This window comes from Ornithorhynchus anatinus, chromosome 1, assembly GCF_004115215.2.
Source record: "Ornithorhynchus anatinus isolate Pmale09 chromosome 1, mOrnAna1.pri.v4, whole genome shotgun sequence".
Classification (NCBI taxonomy): domain Eukaryota; kingdom Metazoa; phylum Chordata; class Mammalia; order Monotremata; family Ornithorhynchidae; genus Ornithorhynchus; species Ornithorhynchus anatinus.
Window position 1 is genome coordinate 14,528,119 of NC_041728.1, and position 19,934 is coordinate 14,548,052.

A 19,934-nucleotide genomic window follows, 5' to 3' on the forward strand; every position below is an offset into this window, starting at 1 on the left:
AAGGTATCTTTGCTTAAGTTTGAATTTGCAACAACACTTTAATGATTCCTAATCTAAAATGAACAGGGAAGATGACATGATTATGCTTAAGCCAATGCTTAACTTCATTTCCTCTAAGCCAAAATTGGTGGTCAAATTTCAAAATTCCTCACCCCATATATTGCTTAGTGCATTCTACTTTCAATCCATATATTTTCAGATACTGTGTGGGTTTACACACCTAGTGAAAAGGTAAAAGAAATTAAAAAGTGTTTATGGAATCAAATCGCAATACCTTGTTCCAGACAGTTTAATCATATACTTTTACACTGCCTTATGTAATTATAAGTGTCAACTTAGCTAAGGTTCCAAGTTGAGTTCTGTGCATTGGAAAATAGAGAAGGTAAATGTGCATTATTACTAAAATTCTGACTTATTAAACACATTTTGTTCTGCTCAGTGGGCCTCACGACTGAGCCAAAATCGAAGTGCTATTGCAAGATCTTTGATCACTACTGCCAATATATGAATTCACTAGTCATCTTCCCCACTTTTTTCAGAATTGCTCACTGATTTTAATTAGTGCCAAAACCTAATTTGGGGGGCATGGTTAGGGGGAGGAGGAGGGAAAAAAGAAGAGAGAATTCCATGAAGTCAGATATGTCAGTAAGACTTTACTTAGCTTCTCACCAAAAAATACTAAAAATTGAAAACCAAATTGCCCCCTAAAAATAACAACAACAACAAAAAAACACCAAAACAAGCAACACTTCTGTTCGTGGTTTAATCCGAAATGAATTTTCAGCCAGTTTCATTTTTTTAAAAAAAACATATTTTTGAACACAGGGAAAGATTAAATACAATGTCATACTGGAAGGTAATTAAAATTAACAGTAGGCGTTTAACAGAATTTGTTCCAATATTCTGTTCCTTCTTTCGCATCCACCAACTTCAAAGAAAAAATCCTCATCAAATCTCCAGTGACTTGCTTATTTCTAGTTTTAAAATGTTAGAGAATGCTTCAACTCAAAGGTTTCTAAACCACAAAACCTTTCAGTGAAATTGGAAAAAAAAAATCAAATGACTAGTAATGAAATAAAAAGTTCAGATCAGGTACTGCAAAGGAGGATTATACCTATTAAAGCAGCCACACAATCACTGCCCTTTTACTCACTTTAATCTTGAGTAGCAGGGTACAACACGGCACTATTTGGGTTCTTACTTTTAATTGCTACATGAAGAATAAAGTCTGAGGCTCTCAATGCCTCCAGGGGCAGAATAAAAAAAACCCAGCAACTTTATCACTTCAATGCCTCAATCCCAATGTAGAGAGCTAACAAGCAAAGCAGGGGCATGGGACTGACTCATTTTTCGACCGAAATAAAAAAGGACCTTGATTGCTGTCAACTACAGGGGACAAAGCTGAATACTTTAAAATCAGAAGAGTTTGGTTTTTTTTCCCCCCCTTGATTTGTATTTGAAACAATTAAGCTAATTGGACAACACACACCCCTTTCAGGGATTGAATATTTTCTATACAAAACTGTTACAAATGGAAGAACACCCTCCCAATCATCTTCTTTATTATTATCTTTTGGGACTAAATAACAATATTTAGGAAAATAAAGGAATATTTAGACATTAACTTCTCTTGCCTTTTTTTTTTTTTTTAAACAAATGGCACTAGATGCCTGGAGATTGGAGCCTTCCACTTATCACTCAACAGGCGACAAACTGGCAAAGGAGGCTCTCGTCTACTTGTCCCTGGCAACTGACAGGGCTTAGAACAGTGCTTCGCACATAGTGAGCGCTTAACCAATACCATCATTAAGTAACTTTTGGGTTGTCCACTTCTCCCTAGCCATTCCAAAGGGATGGTGGAAGAGGATACCCAAATCCCAGAGGGAGCACTGAGCATTGGGAATGGGTAATTTAAAATTCAGGTCATATTTGGGGAGCTTTTTTTTTATGGTATTTGTTAAGTACTTACTATGCACCAGACATTGTGCTAAGCTCTGGGGTAAGTAGATACAAGCTAATCAGGTTAGACACACGGGGTAGATACAAGCTAATCTGTGGCCCACATGGAGCTCACAAGTCTTAATCCCCTTTTACAGATGAGGTAACTAAGGCACAGAGAAGTGAAGTGACTTGCCCAAAGTCACACAGCAGACAAGTGGTGGAGACACACTTGTGGAGTTCAAAGCATCTGAAGGAACCTGGCCTGTGGCAAATTTAGGGGCTACAAAATCAAATATGGGTCCCAGTGGTGCCAACCTTTTGGTCACTGGGCACCACTAGGAGGATGGCCAATGTTGGACCTCATGGATACCAGACAAGGAGACGCATGTGATGGAACGTGTTACAACAGACAAGCAGAAATGAAGTCCAATGCACCATTTTACCAAAGTATGCCCAAGGCCATCCAACCGAGAGTTTCTCCAGGGTAATCCTTACCCCCTCCTACCTTTAGTGCCCCTCCCAGATCCCGCTGAATGCGGGAATCACTTCCAAGCCGCAGAACTCAGCAGCAGGAGCCTGGGTACTGACGTAAAAGTCACCAGGGCCATGCCCGTACCAGGCAGGGGACGGACCAGCCAAAGACTGGACTGACAAACATACATCTGGTCACCTGACTACCCTACCACAATGCCTCACCTCTTAGCAGAAACTCTCAAGAGCAAAGAAGTCAGTAAAGATAAAAATGGTAAATCATTACCTGTCCAAAGAAAGAGTGACTGTTTCATTCATTTCTGGTACATCATCAGCTTTGATGGTGATGTTGACTGTTAAGTCACTTTGTCCAGATAGAAACACAACAGAGCCATTGAAAGGATCTATGTCACCAACTGTCACTGCTTTTGCATTGAAGCCAGAGGGCTTCAAACTCCAAAACACAATGGCTTGACCATCAGTTCCATCTCGATGTAAGGCAACATATACCTAACAAAAAAAAGGAGGGGGGTGGGAGGAACATACTGTAGCAGAAATATTACTGTGTATTTGAAAATTCAGCAACTCCCCCTGGATTCATCCCAATAAATTGTTAGCGGGGGACTGTGAAGTTTGATGCACATTCTTTCTAAATAGATTATATGTATGCACCTATGTATAAATGTAAAAGCATCATTGGATGTACTATTTAAAGTATTTTGGGAAACACGGTCCCAGATTAGATTTATTACATCCCCTCAGCCCCGTGTCTACGATGGAAGCTTGAACATTACAATGACAACCAGGTCCTGCCAATACTTGAAAGGTTGCCCTGGATTTCTGAAAGGAAATCCTTTGGTGCCCCAAAAATGATGAGAACTTCTGGATTCTCACAGAGAATCACATAAACCAGTAACTAAACATTTGAGCCTGTTATTACCAATAGCAGTAGTTGAGCACTACACTATGCACTTAGGACCATACAAAGAAGATACATTCCCCACACACACCTCTTTTTTTTTTTTTTAAGATATTTGTTAGCACCCTCTGTGTGTCTTGGAGCAAATTAAGCCAATCTGGTCTTTGGAAGGCCAAATGACTCGACTTGGTTAAAGTATTTTGGATACATCACCAGGAGGACTAATTCTCTGGAGTAGACACTAATGCTAGGAAAAGTCCAGGGAAAACATGAAAGAGGCAGACCAGCAGCTAGATGGAAAGAGACCATAACAATAATAATGGAAGAACCGTTTGCAAGGTTACCGATTACGGCAGAAAATAGGACATTCTGGAGAAAGTATACCTATAGTCACTCATGAAATGGAAATGATTCAATGACATATGATAATAATAATAAATTTGTCTATCACTATTATAACCACTGGGGTAGATACAAGATAGGCCGGAATCAATCCTTGTCCCATCTGGGGCTTACAGTCTAAGTAGGAGGGAGAAGAGGTACTGAATTTCCATTTTGCAATTGAGGAAACTGAGGCACAGAAATGTTAAGTGACTTGCCCAAGTTCACAGAGCAAGCTAGTGACCCAGGACCCAGGTCCTCTGGCTCCCAGGCCTGTGCTTTATCCATTAGGCCAAGTTGCTTCACTTCCTTCAAGGTGTTATAAAATCTTTCTTTTTTTTAATCTCTAAGGTATTTGAGTGCTTATTACGTGCCAGACACTGTACAAAGTGCTGGGTAGATAGAAGATAATCAGGATGGACACAGTCCACGTCCCTTATGGGGTTCACAGTCTTAATCCTCATTTTACAGGTGAGGTACCAGGCATAAAGTAATTTATCCAAGGTCATGCAACATACAAGTGGCAGTGCTAGGATTAAAAACTAGGTTCTTCTGACTCTGAAACCCATGCTCTATACACAAGGCGACACTGCTTTTTCTTTTCCTGAAATCTTAATCAGCCTGGGACATCATTTTTGGCTTTTTCCCCCCCCTACTGCCAAAGGTGGATAAAGGGAGGCAAGGCACTCTGTAGGATCTCAGAGGTTTCTGTTCTTTCACTCTATTCTGGCTGCAGATACTAAAGGTATCCTCTTCTGGTGGAAAGGGTATTTAGAGCTACAGTGAGCTGGGGTGCTTCCTCCTCTATGCTTTCTCTTTTGAGTTCTGCAAAAAACAAACCCAATTAAGAAATATCCTACTTACCATCTCAGCTGAAGACTCTTCTGGCTCATGAAGGATGATGGGGAGGTTGCTGGTAAAGCCAATTTCTCCATTTGCAATATCTGGAGTAACATGCAAGGAGATGTTGCAGATTTCACCCAATCTGGGACTTATGGGTGTGATTGGAGGAATGATATTCACCAATTCCACAGCTTCCAGCTATAATGTGGGCAAACCAAAATTTTTAAATATTATCTATCAGCTAGATGAAATAATGGTATTTTCTCTATGCTTAATAATAATGTTGGTATTTGTTAAGTGCTTACTACATGCAGAGCACTGTTCTAAGCACTGGGGTAGATACAGGGGAATGAGGTTGTTCCACGTGAGGCTCACAGACTTCATCCCCATTTTACAGATGAGGGAACTGAGGCACAGAGAAGTGACTTGCCCACAGTCACACAGCTGACAAGGGGCACCAAGTAGCTGTACTAAGTGCAGAGGAAGATAAAATACAACCAGGTCAGGACCAGACCTTGTCACACATGAGGCTCAGTTGAAGCAGCAGGAGAATAGCTATCTCTTGCTAACTCCTAATTACAGTTGAGGATACTGAGACACAGAGAAGTTAAATGACTTGCCCAAGATCACACAGCAAGCAAGTGGTGTTGCCAGCATTAGAACCCAGATCTCCTGACTCCCAGGCCCAAGATCGTTCCACTAGGGAAAGCTGCTTCTCTCAAGAAGCTAAATAAGAAATACTTCGTTTAAGAAATTAATACTTTAATTTCAAATAATTTGAAAATGCAACATCTTTTGGATCAGCCTAGCACCCATTATTAGGCTAGAGAGCCAGAATTGGCACTATGGAAAATTTAATTTGTTCTTTCTACTAGAAAAGGAAATAGACTGAAAGCCTGAAGTAGCTGAGGAAGGCAAAATGAAAGAAGGAGAATATCATTCACAGCAATATCTAATTTTACTTCACCTAAGCTAGTGGTGGCAGTCCTGGTTCTGCATTTTGTAAAAAAAAAAACAAAAAACAAAACAAAACAGAAAACCTAGCAACAACAAATGATTCGGGGGTTTGTTAGGCCTGAACATATTTGACTGGCACATTTCCTACTTTGTACAATTTTTCCCACCTGTGTTCTTTATGGAGCTGTTAAAAAGCTCCAACTGACTCAGAAAGAACAATTACTTGCTTTTAGAGACTTTGCAGTTGGGGACTCCACATCAGTAATCACATGGGTACCAAAAGTTGTATCTCAGGCCAAAGTATTTAACTGGAAAGGGGGCTGAAGAATGTGTAGCTCATGTCTCTGATTCTCCACTCTTTTGTTTCATTCAAGTTTCCTCACTAAGGCTGCCACCTCCTCCCATTCCTGCCTTGCTCGTCTATTATGTTCCACCCAAGTTATAAACGCTTCTAATTCTAACCATGTTTCCTGATTTACAGACTGCTGGAAGTTTCAAGGAATTATGTTAATGACTAATAGTTCTGGTTCCCAAATGAGGCCTTAAATTGATTGCCCATGACTTGAGACCCCTCTGTTGTTTTAACTAAGCACAGAGATCCCCACATTCATAGTGAAAGTGAGGATTTTGTCTAAGAGGAGCAGAGACTTCAAAGCCTTCGGAGCACATTTCAGATCCCAGAAAATCATGAATTTTATTTATGTTCCTTCTGAGGTTCCACTATTTTTCATGTCATTTTCAAGTCCTCTAATAATTGTAATCATAGAAAGGAATACCCCTTTTGTGATGAAAGTCCTGTATGATAACGAGTCCCTATCTAGAATGATAGATCAGACTTCAAAGACAGAAAAAAAAAACAGGCTAGAGAATAATTTGCAATTATGACAAGACCCTAAATAAATAGCTACTGAACCTTAAACGTTGTCATCTGACCACTTGCAAAATTAGAGAAATTCTTCTAAAGAGTTCTAGATCAACTCTTGAACAAAAGAGTTGGGAATTGATGCAGGCATCAAGCAGAAAAAGAACTGTAGTTCATGGTCTACCAGAGGCTAAATATAAGTCAACTATGTAATGCTGGTATTTAAAAATTCAAAATTCTACTGCAGTTACAGAAGTCATGCAGGAGTTGTGTAAAATACCAAAATAAATATAAAATAATCAAATTGTGAACATGAGGAAACTGTTTCGAGTTACGACTCTGAATCACTTCGGGAGGCAATTTAATTCAGCTCTCTTTTAGAGTCTACGAAGAGAGCTATAGTATGACGCGCTCCCCCACCCGCCCCAAAAAAATGTACTCTATTTATAAAGAACACTTACACAACTTTTTCCCTGACCTCTTTTCGAGATACTCACTCCATCTCCTTCAATACTACAATGCCAGTAAAGGTACATGGAAAAGAAAGAGTGTAATTCATACAGATTTCACTTGCAAGAGAGAACAAAGGATCTGGGAATAGAGCCTATTTGAAAACATTCTTCCTCAAAAACAATGTCAGCCAGCAGGGAATACTGCACTTTACGGCGAAGGTAAAAGTATTTTGTAAAACTGTAAGTAAAGTACAAACAATTTCTGCTAATGTTGATCCAAGGCCTCAAAGCAGTTTTAAGTTCATTCTTTACAAAGGCTGACATAGGTACAGTTTATATATAGCTCTTAAAAGAACTGCTTCCACAGACACCATTTCCATAGTTAGAGCACATAAATGTCATGTCACTATCATGAACAAACTACACGTTTTCTAATCAGGGTGTAATATCTTTCACTTTCTAACAGAATAAATACCTGTACTAAGAAATGGGCCCCATTTTGAAGGAATGCATCATTTCTTATTGGTAATTTGGTTTTAACTTGGATTTTCTGCTCTGGGAAGATGAGGCTGTTTCTCTCAGATACATTCAAGATGCCATCTTTTGCTCGTGAAGGGTCCACAATTCCAGCAGGGATGTAAAGTGCAGAATAAATCATCTTCACAATTCCTTTCGTTCCTCCTTGTCTTGAAAAACTCAAGGATAAAAACCGTCCACTTGGGCTACTTTCAATCCTCTGGTTTTCCAAAGGGTAAAATGTTATTAAACCATAAACATCATCACTGTCTTGAATGTAGAACAAAAGCTACGAGAGAAAGGAGAATCTTAATGCCTAGTATTCACACTTGTTATAAAGAACACAAATATCCCTCTCTACTTTATTAACATATATTGGTGAAATGCACTGAATTTTAGATATGATCAGTCCTTAATCATGTGCTTACTCAAATATCCTAAAAACCTAATTTTAAAAACATGTCATTCTGTAGGAACATTAAAAAAAAAACCAGAGTATATTTCTCCAAAAGAAATGATCTTGAAGAGTAGGGAGACTGTGATTTCCAAAATTACTTTTTCTCTCGAGAAGAAACTTGGTGGTCACACATTACAATAGGCTTACTTCAATGGGCTCCATTACTTCGGCACCTCCTCGTACTGTCTGGGGCAAAATCTGAAGGCGATAAGCTTCTGCTTCTTCAGGGAAATCATCCTCAATGACAGTCAGAGGCAGAATGGCCAGCATCTGCCCTTGTGCGAAATGTAAAATGCCTGAACCAGGTGTGATGTCTGTGGTTACTGGGGATGGATCACTGCTGTTGCGAGTTAAAACCCAGTTCACCGAAACATTTCCATGTGTTCCACCATTTCTTACCACTGTGATTTCGTCAAACCTGCTGGAGTGAACAGAAATGGATCAAACAACTACTCTTCCCTAACCCTTCTATCTTTTGTTTTGATCTTGCTGTTGTTCCAGTAGAAAGAGCACTGCCCCTGGGAAACAGGAGACCTGGGTTCTAACGCTGGTTCTGCTTGGGGCTGACTACTGTAATTGAAGATGGACCAAGCGTGCACTTCTGTTGGCCAGTCAGATCATAGGCCATGCAGGACAAACTTCCCCCTGAAGGCAGAGCAAAGGAAGGAAGTCAGACAGATGAAACTTCCTTTTGGCTATGACTTGAGTTCTGCCTGAGCTGACAATCAGTGGAATTTATTGAGTGCTTACTGTGTGAGAGCACTAAACTATGAGCTTAGGCGAGTACAATATAACAGACATATATATTCCCTGCCCACAACAAGCTTACAGTCTAGAGGGGGAGGCACACAGTAATATAAATAAATTACAGATATGTACCAAAGTGCTATGGGGCTGGGGGGAGGAGGAGGGGGTGATTAAGGGAGCCAGTCAGGGTGACACAGAAGGGAACGGAAGAAAATGAAAAGAGGGCTTAGTCAAAATCCACCAGAGGATGATTTTCACATGGTAATATATTTCTCTAGACGTAAAACTACAGCTGGGGTAGAAAGAAAACTAGGATAAGCTCATTTGTTCATTATCCTAACTTAGGGATTGCTTTAGACTAAAACCTAGCCTCTTCACCAAGCAAAGCTTTCAGACATCCATGTAGGAATAACAGTGACATTTTGTTAAACCCTTAGTGCTGAAGTAGATATCATTCATTCTGATCTGATACTGTCCCTGTCCCACAAGAGTCTCACAGTCTAAGGGGAAGTGACAGAAGCAGATATGTAATCCCCATCTTGCCAGTGAGGGAAATTGAGGCACAGAGAAGTTTAGTGGCTAGCCCCAGGTCACTCAGCAGGCAGGAGGCAAAGCCAGGACTAAAACCCAAGTTCCCTTACTCCTTACCTCTGCCCATTTATGGATATATAGCCAAGAAGTTCTGATTTCAATATCCTGAGGTAAAAGCCTCATCAGCGTCTAATAATTCTGTAATATGCAACATCCTTTCCTGCCTAGTTGCATCACATATAGTGCTCTGTCCCCGAATCACATAAATGGCCCTGCCCAAGGCACTATCACTATAATTCCTCTTCACAGATTCTCAGATCTCCAGAATGAGATTCATCCATTCCTGAAGGGATGCTCCAATATTGTCTTCTATTTCATTTGATTTCATATTGGGTTTATATAATTTAGGAGACCACAAATCCAGCACAACAATCCACATGTCATAACTTGGTGTGAGTGGTTGATTTTATTTATTTTATTGTTTTAAATCCTTTGGGGAGCCTGAAAAAAGGACTGATTGATTTTAGAAAGTCTAAACAGAAAAACAAACTTCTAACTTGTGAAAAAGGAAATGTAGTTTCTCCGCCAGAACTAGTTCTTTCCCAGTAAAATCTCTACATGTGTACTGAATTAACACTTGATTTAAAACCAACTTTACCTTGTTATTTGGTCTTCATTAATGATCACTGTCCGCTCAAACAGGACACTGTTGAATGACAGCACTCCATAGGGCTTATCATTAGGCTTAATGGTGACCTGAACAGTAGAAGGACTCAGTACTACAGCATCTCCTCGTAAGGTGTCCTTGAGCAGTACAATGTGAAAAGACTCGGCAATTTCTGGTATGATATCATCGACAATTTGAAACTTTAAATACACTTCATGAACAGAGGGTAGGAAAATAATTGTGGTGTTTGGCTGAAGATCAAGGAAATCTAAATTTTGCTGGGCATGAGCTGTAGAGTTCCCAGTCACAATGGTGTAACGGAGAGAGATTTCATTTTCTTCAGATCCAATAATGTTTCCGCCCTCATCTTTGCCACGAACCACTGGAATTATGAGTACCTCATCTTCCTCCAACACCATATACACACTCTGGGTGAAGCGTACTGGACTATCATTTTTCCTAATAGTAATTTGAATAGAGTTCTGTGTAGTGTTGATCTCTGCTCCTCCCTCTACACTTTTTAGTTCAACAAAAAAGGTTTCATCATTTTCTGGTATCTGGCAAAGAAACATAAACATTAGTGAAAAATGGACAATTAAAATGCCCGCACAGCATCCTGAATATCAAAATGAGAATTTTGACAAACTAAAAATCTCTCCCTACAGGTAAAGGATGTGACAGGTTCATTAGCGTCTCTCAATTTCAAAATATTTTCCCAAAGTACACTTCTTTCTGATTGAACAACTATTGGGTTCCACAAGTCAGAATGAGAAGCATCATGGCCTAGTGGATAGAGAACGGGCCTAGGATCAGAAGAACTTGGGTTCTAAACCAAGCTCTGCTACTTGTCTGCTTTGTGACCTTGGGCAAGTCATTTCTCTGTGCCTCAATTACCTCATCAGTAAAATGGGAATGAAGACTGTGTCCCATATCCTGTATGTGGGATAGGGACTTTGTCCAACCTGATTAGCTTGTATTTATCCTAGCGCTTAGTACAGTGCCTGACACACAGTAAGCACTTAAATACCATAATTTTTTTTTTTTTAATGGCAACATGCATGCAGTCCCTGGCCCTCAGGTGGAGGGACGAGTCCTAGATCTACCACTGAAGGGTGGCTCACTGATGGCTTAGTTAATCCCCAGTGACTAATTTCCACTTGTGCATTCTTTTCCAGAGCTTAGTACAGTTGCTCTGTACACAACAAATATTGAATACTATTATTACTACTAGTGCAATTCAGTAGTTGCCTCCTACGGTAGGTTACAATCTGAGTAAAATCAGTTCTTCCAGGATGTATATTTGCCCTTAGCAGTTTGGCCAGCACAGGAAGGAAAAAGCAGGGAACGTTCCTCCGACAGTACAAGCCTGACTGGATACAACTTGAAGTGGTGTTGAGTAAACAGCCGGGAGCATGAGCACGTGCATATTGTCAGCAAGTGAGACCTAGCTTGGGAGACATCTCCCAAGCAAGAATGCATCACCCGCAGGAAAAGAAAGCTAGGTGTATTTGCAAAATTGAGGATTTTGCATTAACTGATAAAGTATTTGTCGTCATTATGATACTGGACTATATTTATAAAAGAAGAGAGACCTACAGTGTCATTTGAAACAAGAGCTTTTGTCCTTACCTTACAATAAAATGATAAATTATTGTAATCTTAAGAAATAAGACTATAAATTTTCTTAAATTTGCAGTTAATTAGCATCATAAATCACTGTCGAGATACCAAATTTTCTGGTATTGACTTAGAAATTATACTTTTACAGATGTTGGCTTGTAATAGCCCAGAAAAAAATTAATTACAGTACCTAGTGATTGCAAATATTTGACAGTAAAGTGGATTACTCTTTTCTAAGCATTTCTTTTCTAGGGATTAAGAGAAATAAATCCTATAGGTCCTGTATTTTATTGCACTTAAAACATTTTTACTAATTGGCCACATTGGGCTCCTTTAGCTTCTAAAGGACTATGGGAATAAGGGTGCAGTTGTTTCCTGAGCCAAGACTTTTTTTTCTCCTCAAAATTAGTTTACAGAAGCTCATCCTAACATTATATTGTTCAATTCCACTTCTCTTGAATCTTAAAAGATATGCCACAGCTCTTTTCCTATCCGTTAGCATCAACTTTGAACTCTGCAGTTACTATTTTATGTTTTGCCATGACTCAAATGTTTCTACTAAAACAGGACATATCCTTAAAATAATCAAAAGCAAACTGAACATAAGTGGTTTCCAAATGACCTAAACTTCAGGAGTATACAATTATCAGGATAATGCCAAAAGGCATGAGATCACTGGCAAAAATAAATCACAAGGTTTGGTCTGGGCCTCATATCAGTTTATTATGTCAAAAAGGTAGTTCTTTAATCAATCACTGTTAATGGGCATTTGCTGTGTGCAGAGCACTACTAAAGTGCTTGGGAGAGTACAATAAAATAGATTGGGTAGACATGATCCATGCCTGCAAGTAGCTCACAGACTAGAATTCTTTACTGCAGCAAGTAAAGAACTTCATCTGTCCCCACACCACTAGGAATATTCAATCAATGGTATTTACTGAGTTCTTCCTGAGTACAAGCACTGTACTAAGCACTTGGGCGAGTACAACAGAGTTGGTAGATCCATTCCCTGCCCAGGAGCTTACGGCCTAGATGGGGAGACAGACATGAAAATAAATTATAGTTATCTATACAAATGCGGTGGGGCTAAAGGTGGGCTGAATACCAAGAGCTTAAAGGGTACAGATCCAAGAGCAAAGGAAATGCAGAAGGAAGAGGAAGTAGTGGAAAATGAGGGCTTAGTCAGAGAATGCCTCTTGGAGGTCATGATTTTAATAAGCACTTGAAGGTGGGGAGAGCGATGGTCTGTCATATTTAAAAGGGAAGGGAATTTCAAGCTGGAGGCAGGACATGGGCAAGGGGTCGGTGGCTACGCAGACGAGATTGGGGTCAAGGTAGGAGACATTTAGCTTTGGTTTCAGTCATTCCTACATCTAGGCAGATTCCTGCAACCGTCTGTTACAAAATCCGACTGTACCGCTCCAACGAGAAAAGCCCTCTCTCCAAAATGTGGTGCGCCTAGAACCAGCACCAACTGTCAAATAATCCTGGCCAATCAGCCACCAGATCCTGGCCTACCACTGATTTTGGAAGTACTGCTTTCTTAGAGCACTTAAGATTTCAATCAAACTCTTTCAAGTCATACCAGTGTCCAGAGACAGACAAAATCCCTTTCACCTAATATAGGTCTTATGGGTAATTTTTTTCCCCTTACCTGATCGTCAAGTACTGTCAGGTTATAAACGACGATGGCTTTACCAGGAGGGAAGGTGATATTTCCTTTCACTGGGCTTAAGTCCTCTTCAGGTGGGTTTGGACCGCCTTCTACCTGCAAAGAATGGCTTGGTGTTAGCAATCAATGTGACACACTTGATAGATGTAAAAAGATCGGTAGTGCTATACGAGAGGTACCAGCAGGGTTTGGAAGGTTATTTAAGGACTGGTTGTGTAGCACTGAATTTGAGTTCTCTAGCTCTCCATCAAGAATTCAAGACAACTGTCTAATTATTCCAGTGAACAACTTCAACACTCAGATGACCCTAATTTATCAATTATACTTATTGAGCACTTACTGTGTGCAGAGCCCTGTATTCATTCATTCAACCAATAGTATTTATTGAGCGCTTACTATGTGCAAAGCACTGTACTAAGCGCTTGGAATGAACAAGTGGGCAACAGATAGAGACAGTCCCTGCCGTTTAACGGGCTTACAGTCTAATCGGGGGGAGACGGACAGACGAGAACAATGGCAATAAATAGAGTCAAGGGGAAGAACATCTCGTAAAAACAATGGCAACTAAATAGAATCGAGGCGATGTACATTTCATTAACAAAATAAATACAGTGATGAAAATATATACAGTTGAGCAGACAAGTACAATGCTGAGGGGATGGGAAGGGAGAGGGGGAGGAGCAGAGGGAAATGGGGGGAAAAGAGGGTTAAGCTGCGGAGAGGTGAAGGGGGGGCGGTAGAGGGAGTAGAGGGAGAAGGAGAGCTCGGTCTGGGAAGGCCTCTTGGAGGAGGTGAGTTTTAAGTAGGGTTTGGAAGAGGGGAAGAGAATTAGTTTGGCGGAGGTGAGGAGGGAGGGCGTTCCGGGACCGCGGGAGGACGCGGCCCAGGGGTCGACGGCGGGATAGGCGAGACCGAGGGACGGTGAGGAGGTGGGCGGCGGAGAAGCAGAGCGTGTGGGGTGGGCGGTAGAAAGAGAGAAGGGAGGAGAGGTAGGAAGGGGCAAGGTGATGGACAGCCTTGAAGCCTAGAGTGAGGAGTTTTTGTTTGGAGCGGAGGTTGATAGGCAACCACTGGAGTTGTTTAAGAAGGGGAGTGACATGCCCAGATCGTTTCTGCAGGAAGATGAGCCGGGCAGCGGAGTGAAGAATAGACTGGAGCGGGGCAAGAGAGGAAGAAGGGAGATCAGAGAGAAGGCTGACACAGTAGTCTAGCCGGGATATAACGAGAGCCCGTAGCAGTAAGGTAGCCGTCTGGGTGGAGAGGAAAGGGCGGATCTTGGCGATATTGTAAAGGTGAAACCGGCAGGTCTCGGTAACGGATAGGATGTGTGGGGTGAACGAGAGAGACGAGTCAAGGGTGACACCGAGATTGAGGGCTTGAGAGAAGGGAAGGATGGTCGTGCCATCCACGGTGATAGGGAAGTCTGTACTAAGCACCTGGGAGAGTACAATATGATGCAGTTGGTAGACATGAAGCTTCCAATCAAGAAGCTTACAGTCTGGGGGGGGAAGATCAACACTAAAATAAATTACCGATGGGGAAGCAGAAGAATATAAAGAAAGGGATATAAGTGCTGTGGGGATGGGATGAATATCAAAGTATTTAAAGGTGATGTGGACCTGAGATGGGGAGAGAATCAAGCTGCTTATGAAGTTTTAAGTTCCAAATAATACTAAAATCCCTGTTTTTCAGGTAATGAGAAACGACATTCACAAACGTTCCTCTAAAACTGAACAGAACATGCATCATCTCAAAACACTATGAATAAAACTGTACACATTACTAGGTGCTCTAACAAATCAATGAGAACTTACAAGGATACAAAACTATAACATTCCAAGTAAATTCTGAGGTTTGGTCCTTTCAAAAGCTCTCTCTCCACCAACCATCACAAAGCAGAAAATCCCACATTCTACTACAGTGATCAATCAATGGTATTTATTGAACATTTACTGTGTGCAGAGCACTGTACTAAGAACTTGGGAAAGTACAATACAAAAGAGTAGATAGATCTAAGCACTGCCCACAAGGAGCTTACAGTCTAGATGGGGAGAATGACTATCATTCTCACTTATTATTGGGGAGGATGGGAATAAGGCAAGAAAGTGTTTTCATGCAAACTGAAAGTTTGGACTTTCACAACCTATGCTGTGAAATTATACAGTTGAAAAATACCTCTCTCTGCATGAGACTACAGAATGTTCCTTTCCCTGAAATTATCTGAGTAAAGTTTGCAAAATTCAAGTTTTGGGGCTGTTACATTAACATAAACATTGACAAAAATTTGCATATTATCTTTGCGAAATGAAGTGGAGCGCCAGCATTTTTCCACTTAAGCAACTCCTATCTGGGTAATCCCAACTGGAATATGGTCTTATCCATGAAGGATAAAATTAGTTTGCTGTTCCAGTTTAAACATTCCTATGGTAGGTTGCACTTAAGAAAACATTTACATACTAATATCAAGGGGAACCATTCAGCAAAGTATTTCTACAGGGTCTTTGTTTTGGAAGAAAAGATCAGTTCGGCTTCATGTTTGATGTGATGGAGTCCACCCAAAGCAATCAAGTTGTCCTCCTGATTTCCATTTCGTTTCTTTAGGTGATCTGCCACCCAAAAACTTACAATAAAACATACTGCCAATGAACATGTAACCCAACCATGCGACTCTACCCTGTCAAAAGAGAAGACTGTTCCTTTCATTGCAATATGTTCAAACATGAATATATCTTCATGTCTTGTCTTCATACACATCTTCAATAGGAGACGTAGCAAGAATTTCCCCTTCTCGTGTGTTGTGTCTAGAGCATGTAGTTTTGTACTCAAGACATTGAGGTTTAAAGTGATCTTAGATTAAACTTACCTCGAAAGTCACGGTGACGGTTCCATAAGTTCCTTTTTCTCTAATTAGGGTGAGAGGCACTGATTCGTTTCTGCCCCTGGGCTCATTCACTACGATTAAGGAAGACTAATGGGAAAGAGGAATGACAATCAGGTACTGATCAAACATCAGAGAAGAGGAGGAGAAGGCTGTTCCCATAGAAATCTTACACTCCCACAGACAAGTTAATCCATTCTGTAAACCGTACACTAATTGTTTTAGATTTCCTAGCAACAAATTAATTCAGCTAGTAAAGAGCTTGCAGGACAAGCAAAATAGATCATCTAGTTACTCATGCATATTGCCCAGTAAATATGTGTAGTACATGGAAGCTATAATGTTTCTGAATTATAGCAAAATCATTACAAGCAATTTTCCTTTCTGCAGAGAGCAAAGCTATGATTCAAGGACAATTTTGGCTTCTAGTGTGAAACAAATCTGAGTGGAAAGCACAAGAAGTAAAAAAAATAGAATGGCATTTTCTTAGGATTCCTGTTTGTGTTCCTCAAACTCTCCAATATTAAAATGATATAAATGAATAAACATATGATAAATAAGTGAGGAAACAACTTACATAAATAAACCCCTCAAATTTATCCTTTAGCCCACGGATACAATATACTACAGTTTGATTGGGAGGGGAAAAAAAAAAACACCGCTGCAGCTATCACTGTGGCTTTGCATACTAGACTGCAGATGGGATATAAAATGCAATCCTGCAGGGCAGTGGCAATATATGTGTTTAAAGAGCTAGAGTATTCACAATTCGCAAGATTTCTTACAAGACTCATATTGACTTTGCAATCCTTTTATGGACACTTCAATTGATGAGCAAATTGGAGGATGAAAACTTGTTTAGCAACATTTCTCATCACATGATTCAAGGCCAGGGCAGTTGTGGCCTCTCCACGCTGTCATCAGATGAGTGAATTGGGGTTTCCGGGAGTAGAGGATGGGGAAGAGGAAGGCCACACCTTCTGTGGCCTCACAAAAGCCAGGTTGGGAAAAGTACCTAGGATCCTGACCCCGCAAGTAGAGAAAAAGAGAGGACTGGGGGAACCACATATGCTGCTCCTGTTCTTCCAACCTGCATGGGACTGGTAGCTCTTTCTAAAATCCCCTGAAGTTCCTCCAAAATGGCAGAAGACCAAGCTCTGCCTCTCTTCATCCCCAAAGATTCCTCTGCAGGATCATTCTGCAAATTCCCCTGAGGAAGCCACAATCCCAGGAGCTAAAACGGGGCGGAGATCCCACTGCAATCTCTTTCTGAACAAGTTCACAACTGGAGTCTCTTCAGCCCACTCAGGATCCTGATTCTATGTCGAAGCACTATATACCCTTGACCTCAGCGCCCCTTCAATGTCCAATCCAGACAAGGAAGCTCAAACCAGAGTTAATCCCAAATTCTTGTGAGTGAATTAAACCCTTCACTCCGGTTCCCTAGTCTGGCCAGCAATTCTGACTCCTTCCTCCTAAAAGCACATTAACTATTTATTTCGGCCTTACAGTCAGGTAGAATTTAGGGAGATTATTCAAATAAAATGAAAAATTATCTGACCTTAGGTAGAGAGTCAAATAAATTGATTTAGGGACCCAGGAATACAGAGCAGCACTAGACACTGAACAAGAAATGCTCACCCGCTCTGACAAGACAGTTATAGACTTTGCACTAACATCTGCTCAACAAAAAAGTTTTCTTCTCAAAACGATGAAAGGACAATTAAGCTAAATGACTATTTCTACAAAATTATTTAGTCTATTTCTTGATTACCTAATAATGTGGGCTGTTGTTGAAACGATAAAAATTTAATTTATGTCAGATAACATGCCCGTACCTGAGGAATTCCAATTTATCCAGAGGAGTTTGGTAGTTTTTTTCCACCCATTTGCTCCAACTTTTTAATGTATAGGTAACATGCCCGTACCTGAGGAATTCCAATTTATCCAGAGGAGTTTGGTAGTTTTTTTTCCACCCATTTGCTCCAACTTTTTAATGTATATTTGAATTCATTTATTTCAATGAATCGGAGGGGAGGGGTTTCCCTCACACAATTATTAATGCCAATTAGTCACAGTTAATGGAAAAAAACAGTTTCCTGGCATGAGAAGTCTGTCTAAAATATGTGCTAATACAATCAGATAAACTGATGAATTACAGTTTAAACTTATCAAGAAAAAAATACTACAACCATACCATGTTGAATGAAATTATTCCAAAAGCGTTGTCATTCGATAATATTGTCACAGTAACAGACCTGGGCCATCCAAGCTGTACTTTCGCTGATGGTTTCTAAAAGTAATATCACAATGTTAAACATGAAAAAGTTAATAATTAAAATTTTTATTAGGAATCCTTTCTAGATAACTAATCAATTTTAAATGGAAGAAAGGTTGCTCAGTTGAGAGTAGATTTAAATCAACTAGAATACTGTAAAAATCATCCTTCCCCATTATAGACTATCCAGACTTTGAAACACATTAATCATAGTTTGACAACCTATTAATGCTTCTAAAGCAATAAGGAATCGGTTATAAAGAATCCAGTTTGTTTAGAAAACTATTTTTTTCACCATTGTAGAAAGTGGTAGATCTAGGGAACTACTTTTCTATACATCAGAAGGCCATGGGTCAAAGCAAACAGTATAACAGTGGGAAAATCAGTTTATAAGATTTCTATAAATATTCATCAAGTAAATCCAATGACCTCAGGAAAATAAAGAAGAACGCCGCGACTAAAATATAAAGTAGTTAATTGTTCCTTGTATTTACTGCATCCCTATTTATTACCAACATGTTGTGATAAATACAGATTCATTCCAAAAGAAGCGATTTCAATGCTCTCTGAAAAGATTAACTGGGAAAAAGCTTTCTTAGACCTGACTGTATTGTCCTAATGGGATCAAGCAAGAGAGGCGATTAACCTTTACTCTCTCCGAGTCCTTTTCCCAGGGTTGTTGGGCACTGGGCTTGAAGACCTCCCTTTTCCACACCCCTTCACCCCGGGGCCTTTTCATTCCCTTCTCCTTTGAAGTCTGGAGTCAAGGTCATTGTTCTGGGTCTTGAAGGGAAAGACAATTCTTCCTTGAGGGCCTGAGTACACTGGGTGGGTCAAATGACCACTGGACTAGAGAACGAGAATTGAGTCTCCATCTCCCAAGGGCAGAATGGTAAATCCGTTCAAGGGAAGCAGGGAAGACAGATCAGGAGACACAATGGCTTTCTGGCTGCACCTTTTTAAAACTAGATTTTTGATGAGGCATTGTTTTAAGATGAAGGAATTTTAGGCAAATAAGCGGCATGGCATAGTGGACAGAGCACGGGCCTGGGAGAAGGTCTGCCACTTGTCTGCTGTCTGCCACTTGTCTGCTGTGTGACCTTGGGTAGGTCACCTCACTTCTCTGTGCCTCAGTTACCTCACTGGTAAAATGGGGATTGAGACTGGGAGCCCCATGTGGGACAGGGACTGTGTCCAGCCTGATAAACTTGTATCTACCCCTGCACTGAGCACAGCACCTGGCACATAGTAAATGCTTAAAAAATACCAGTTACTAACCGTTTGGTAAAAAAAATAATGAGAGTTCGGTGAGCACGTCTGTCACTTTAAACCTGGGTGGACTCCAGTCATACAGCTGGGGGATCCCATAGGACCCAGTGCTCTGGGATCAGACTGGAATGGCCCAAAAGTAAACATGGCGGGCTCAGGCATGGCTCAGACTTCATTTCTCCTACAGAATCCCCAGTCTCCTGCAGCCCAAGACAGCCCATGGTCTACACAGCCAAGGGCCCCAGCCACTCAATTCATCAACCAATCAGTTGTATTTATTGAGTGCTTGCTGTGTGCAGACCCTGTAAAGCACCAGGTGGAGTACGATCAAATAATATAACAGGGTTGGTTAAGTTGGCAGAGAAGCTCCCTGCCCACAAAGAGCCCAAAGTCCCTAGAAGCAAGCTTCTGCTCTGGTGGTGCAAAACCCTGTGTTTGGGGAAGCAATGTGGCCTATCAGAAAGAGCCTGAGA

The 19,934-nt window shown here is 40.6% G+C and overlaps 1 protein-coding gene across 1 annotated transcript in view; it reads right to left on the bottom strand.

Annotated features, from left to right (window-relative positions):
* The window catches only part of ADGRV1 (adhesion G protein-coupled receptor V1), a 453,964-nt gene that overhangs the window by 415,558 nt on the left and 18,472 nt on the right, over positions 1 to 19,934 (bottom strand). The window contains exons 4-11 of the mRNA XM_039911197.1: positions 18,112 to 18,207; positions 15,900 to 16,004; positions 13,019 to 13,132; positions 9,736 to 10,301; positions 7,947 to 8,217; positions 7,302 to 7,631; positions 4,577 to 4,753; positions 2,699 to 2,922 (exon numbers count right to left, since the gene is read on the bottom strand). Of these exons, the coding sequence (XP_039767131.1) occupies positions 2,699 to 2,922; positions 4,577 to 4,753; positions 7,302 to 7,631; positions 7,947 to 8,217; positions 9,736 to 10,301; positions 13,019 to 13,132; positions 15,900 to 16,004; positions 18,112 to 18,207 (1,883 nt within the window). The remainder of the gene's footprint in view (positions 1 to 2,698; positions 2,923 to 4,576; positions 4,754 to 7,301; positions 7,632 to 7,946; positions 8,218 to 9,735; positions 10,302 to 13,018; positions 13,133 to 15,899; positions 16,005 to 18,111; positions 18,208 to 19,934) is intronic.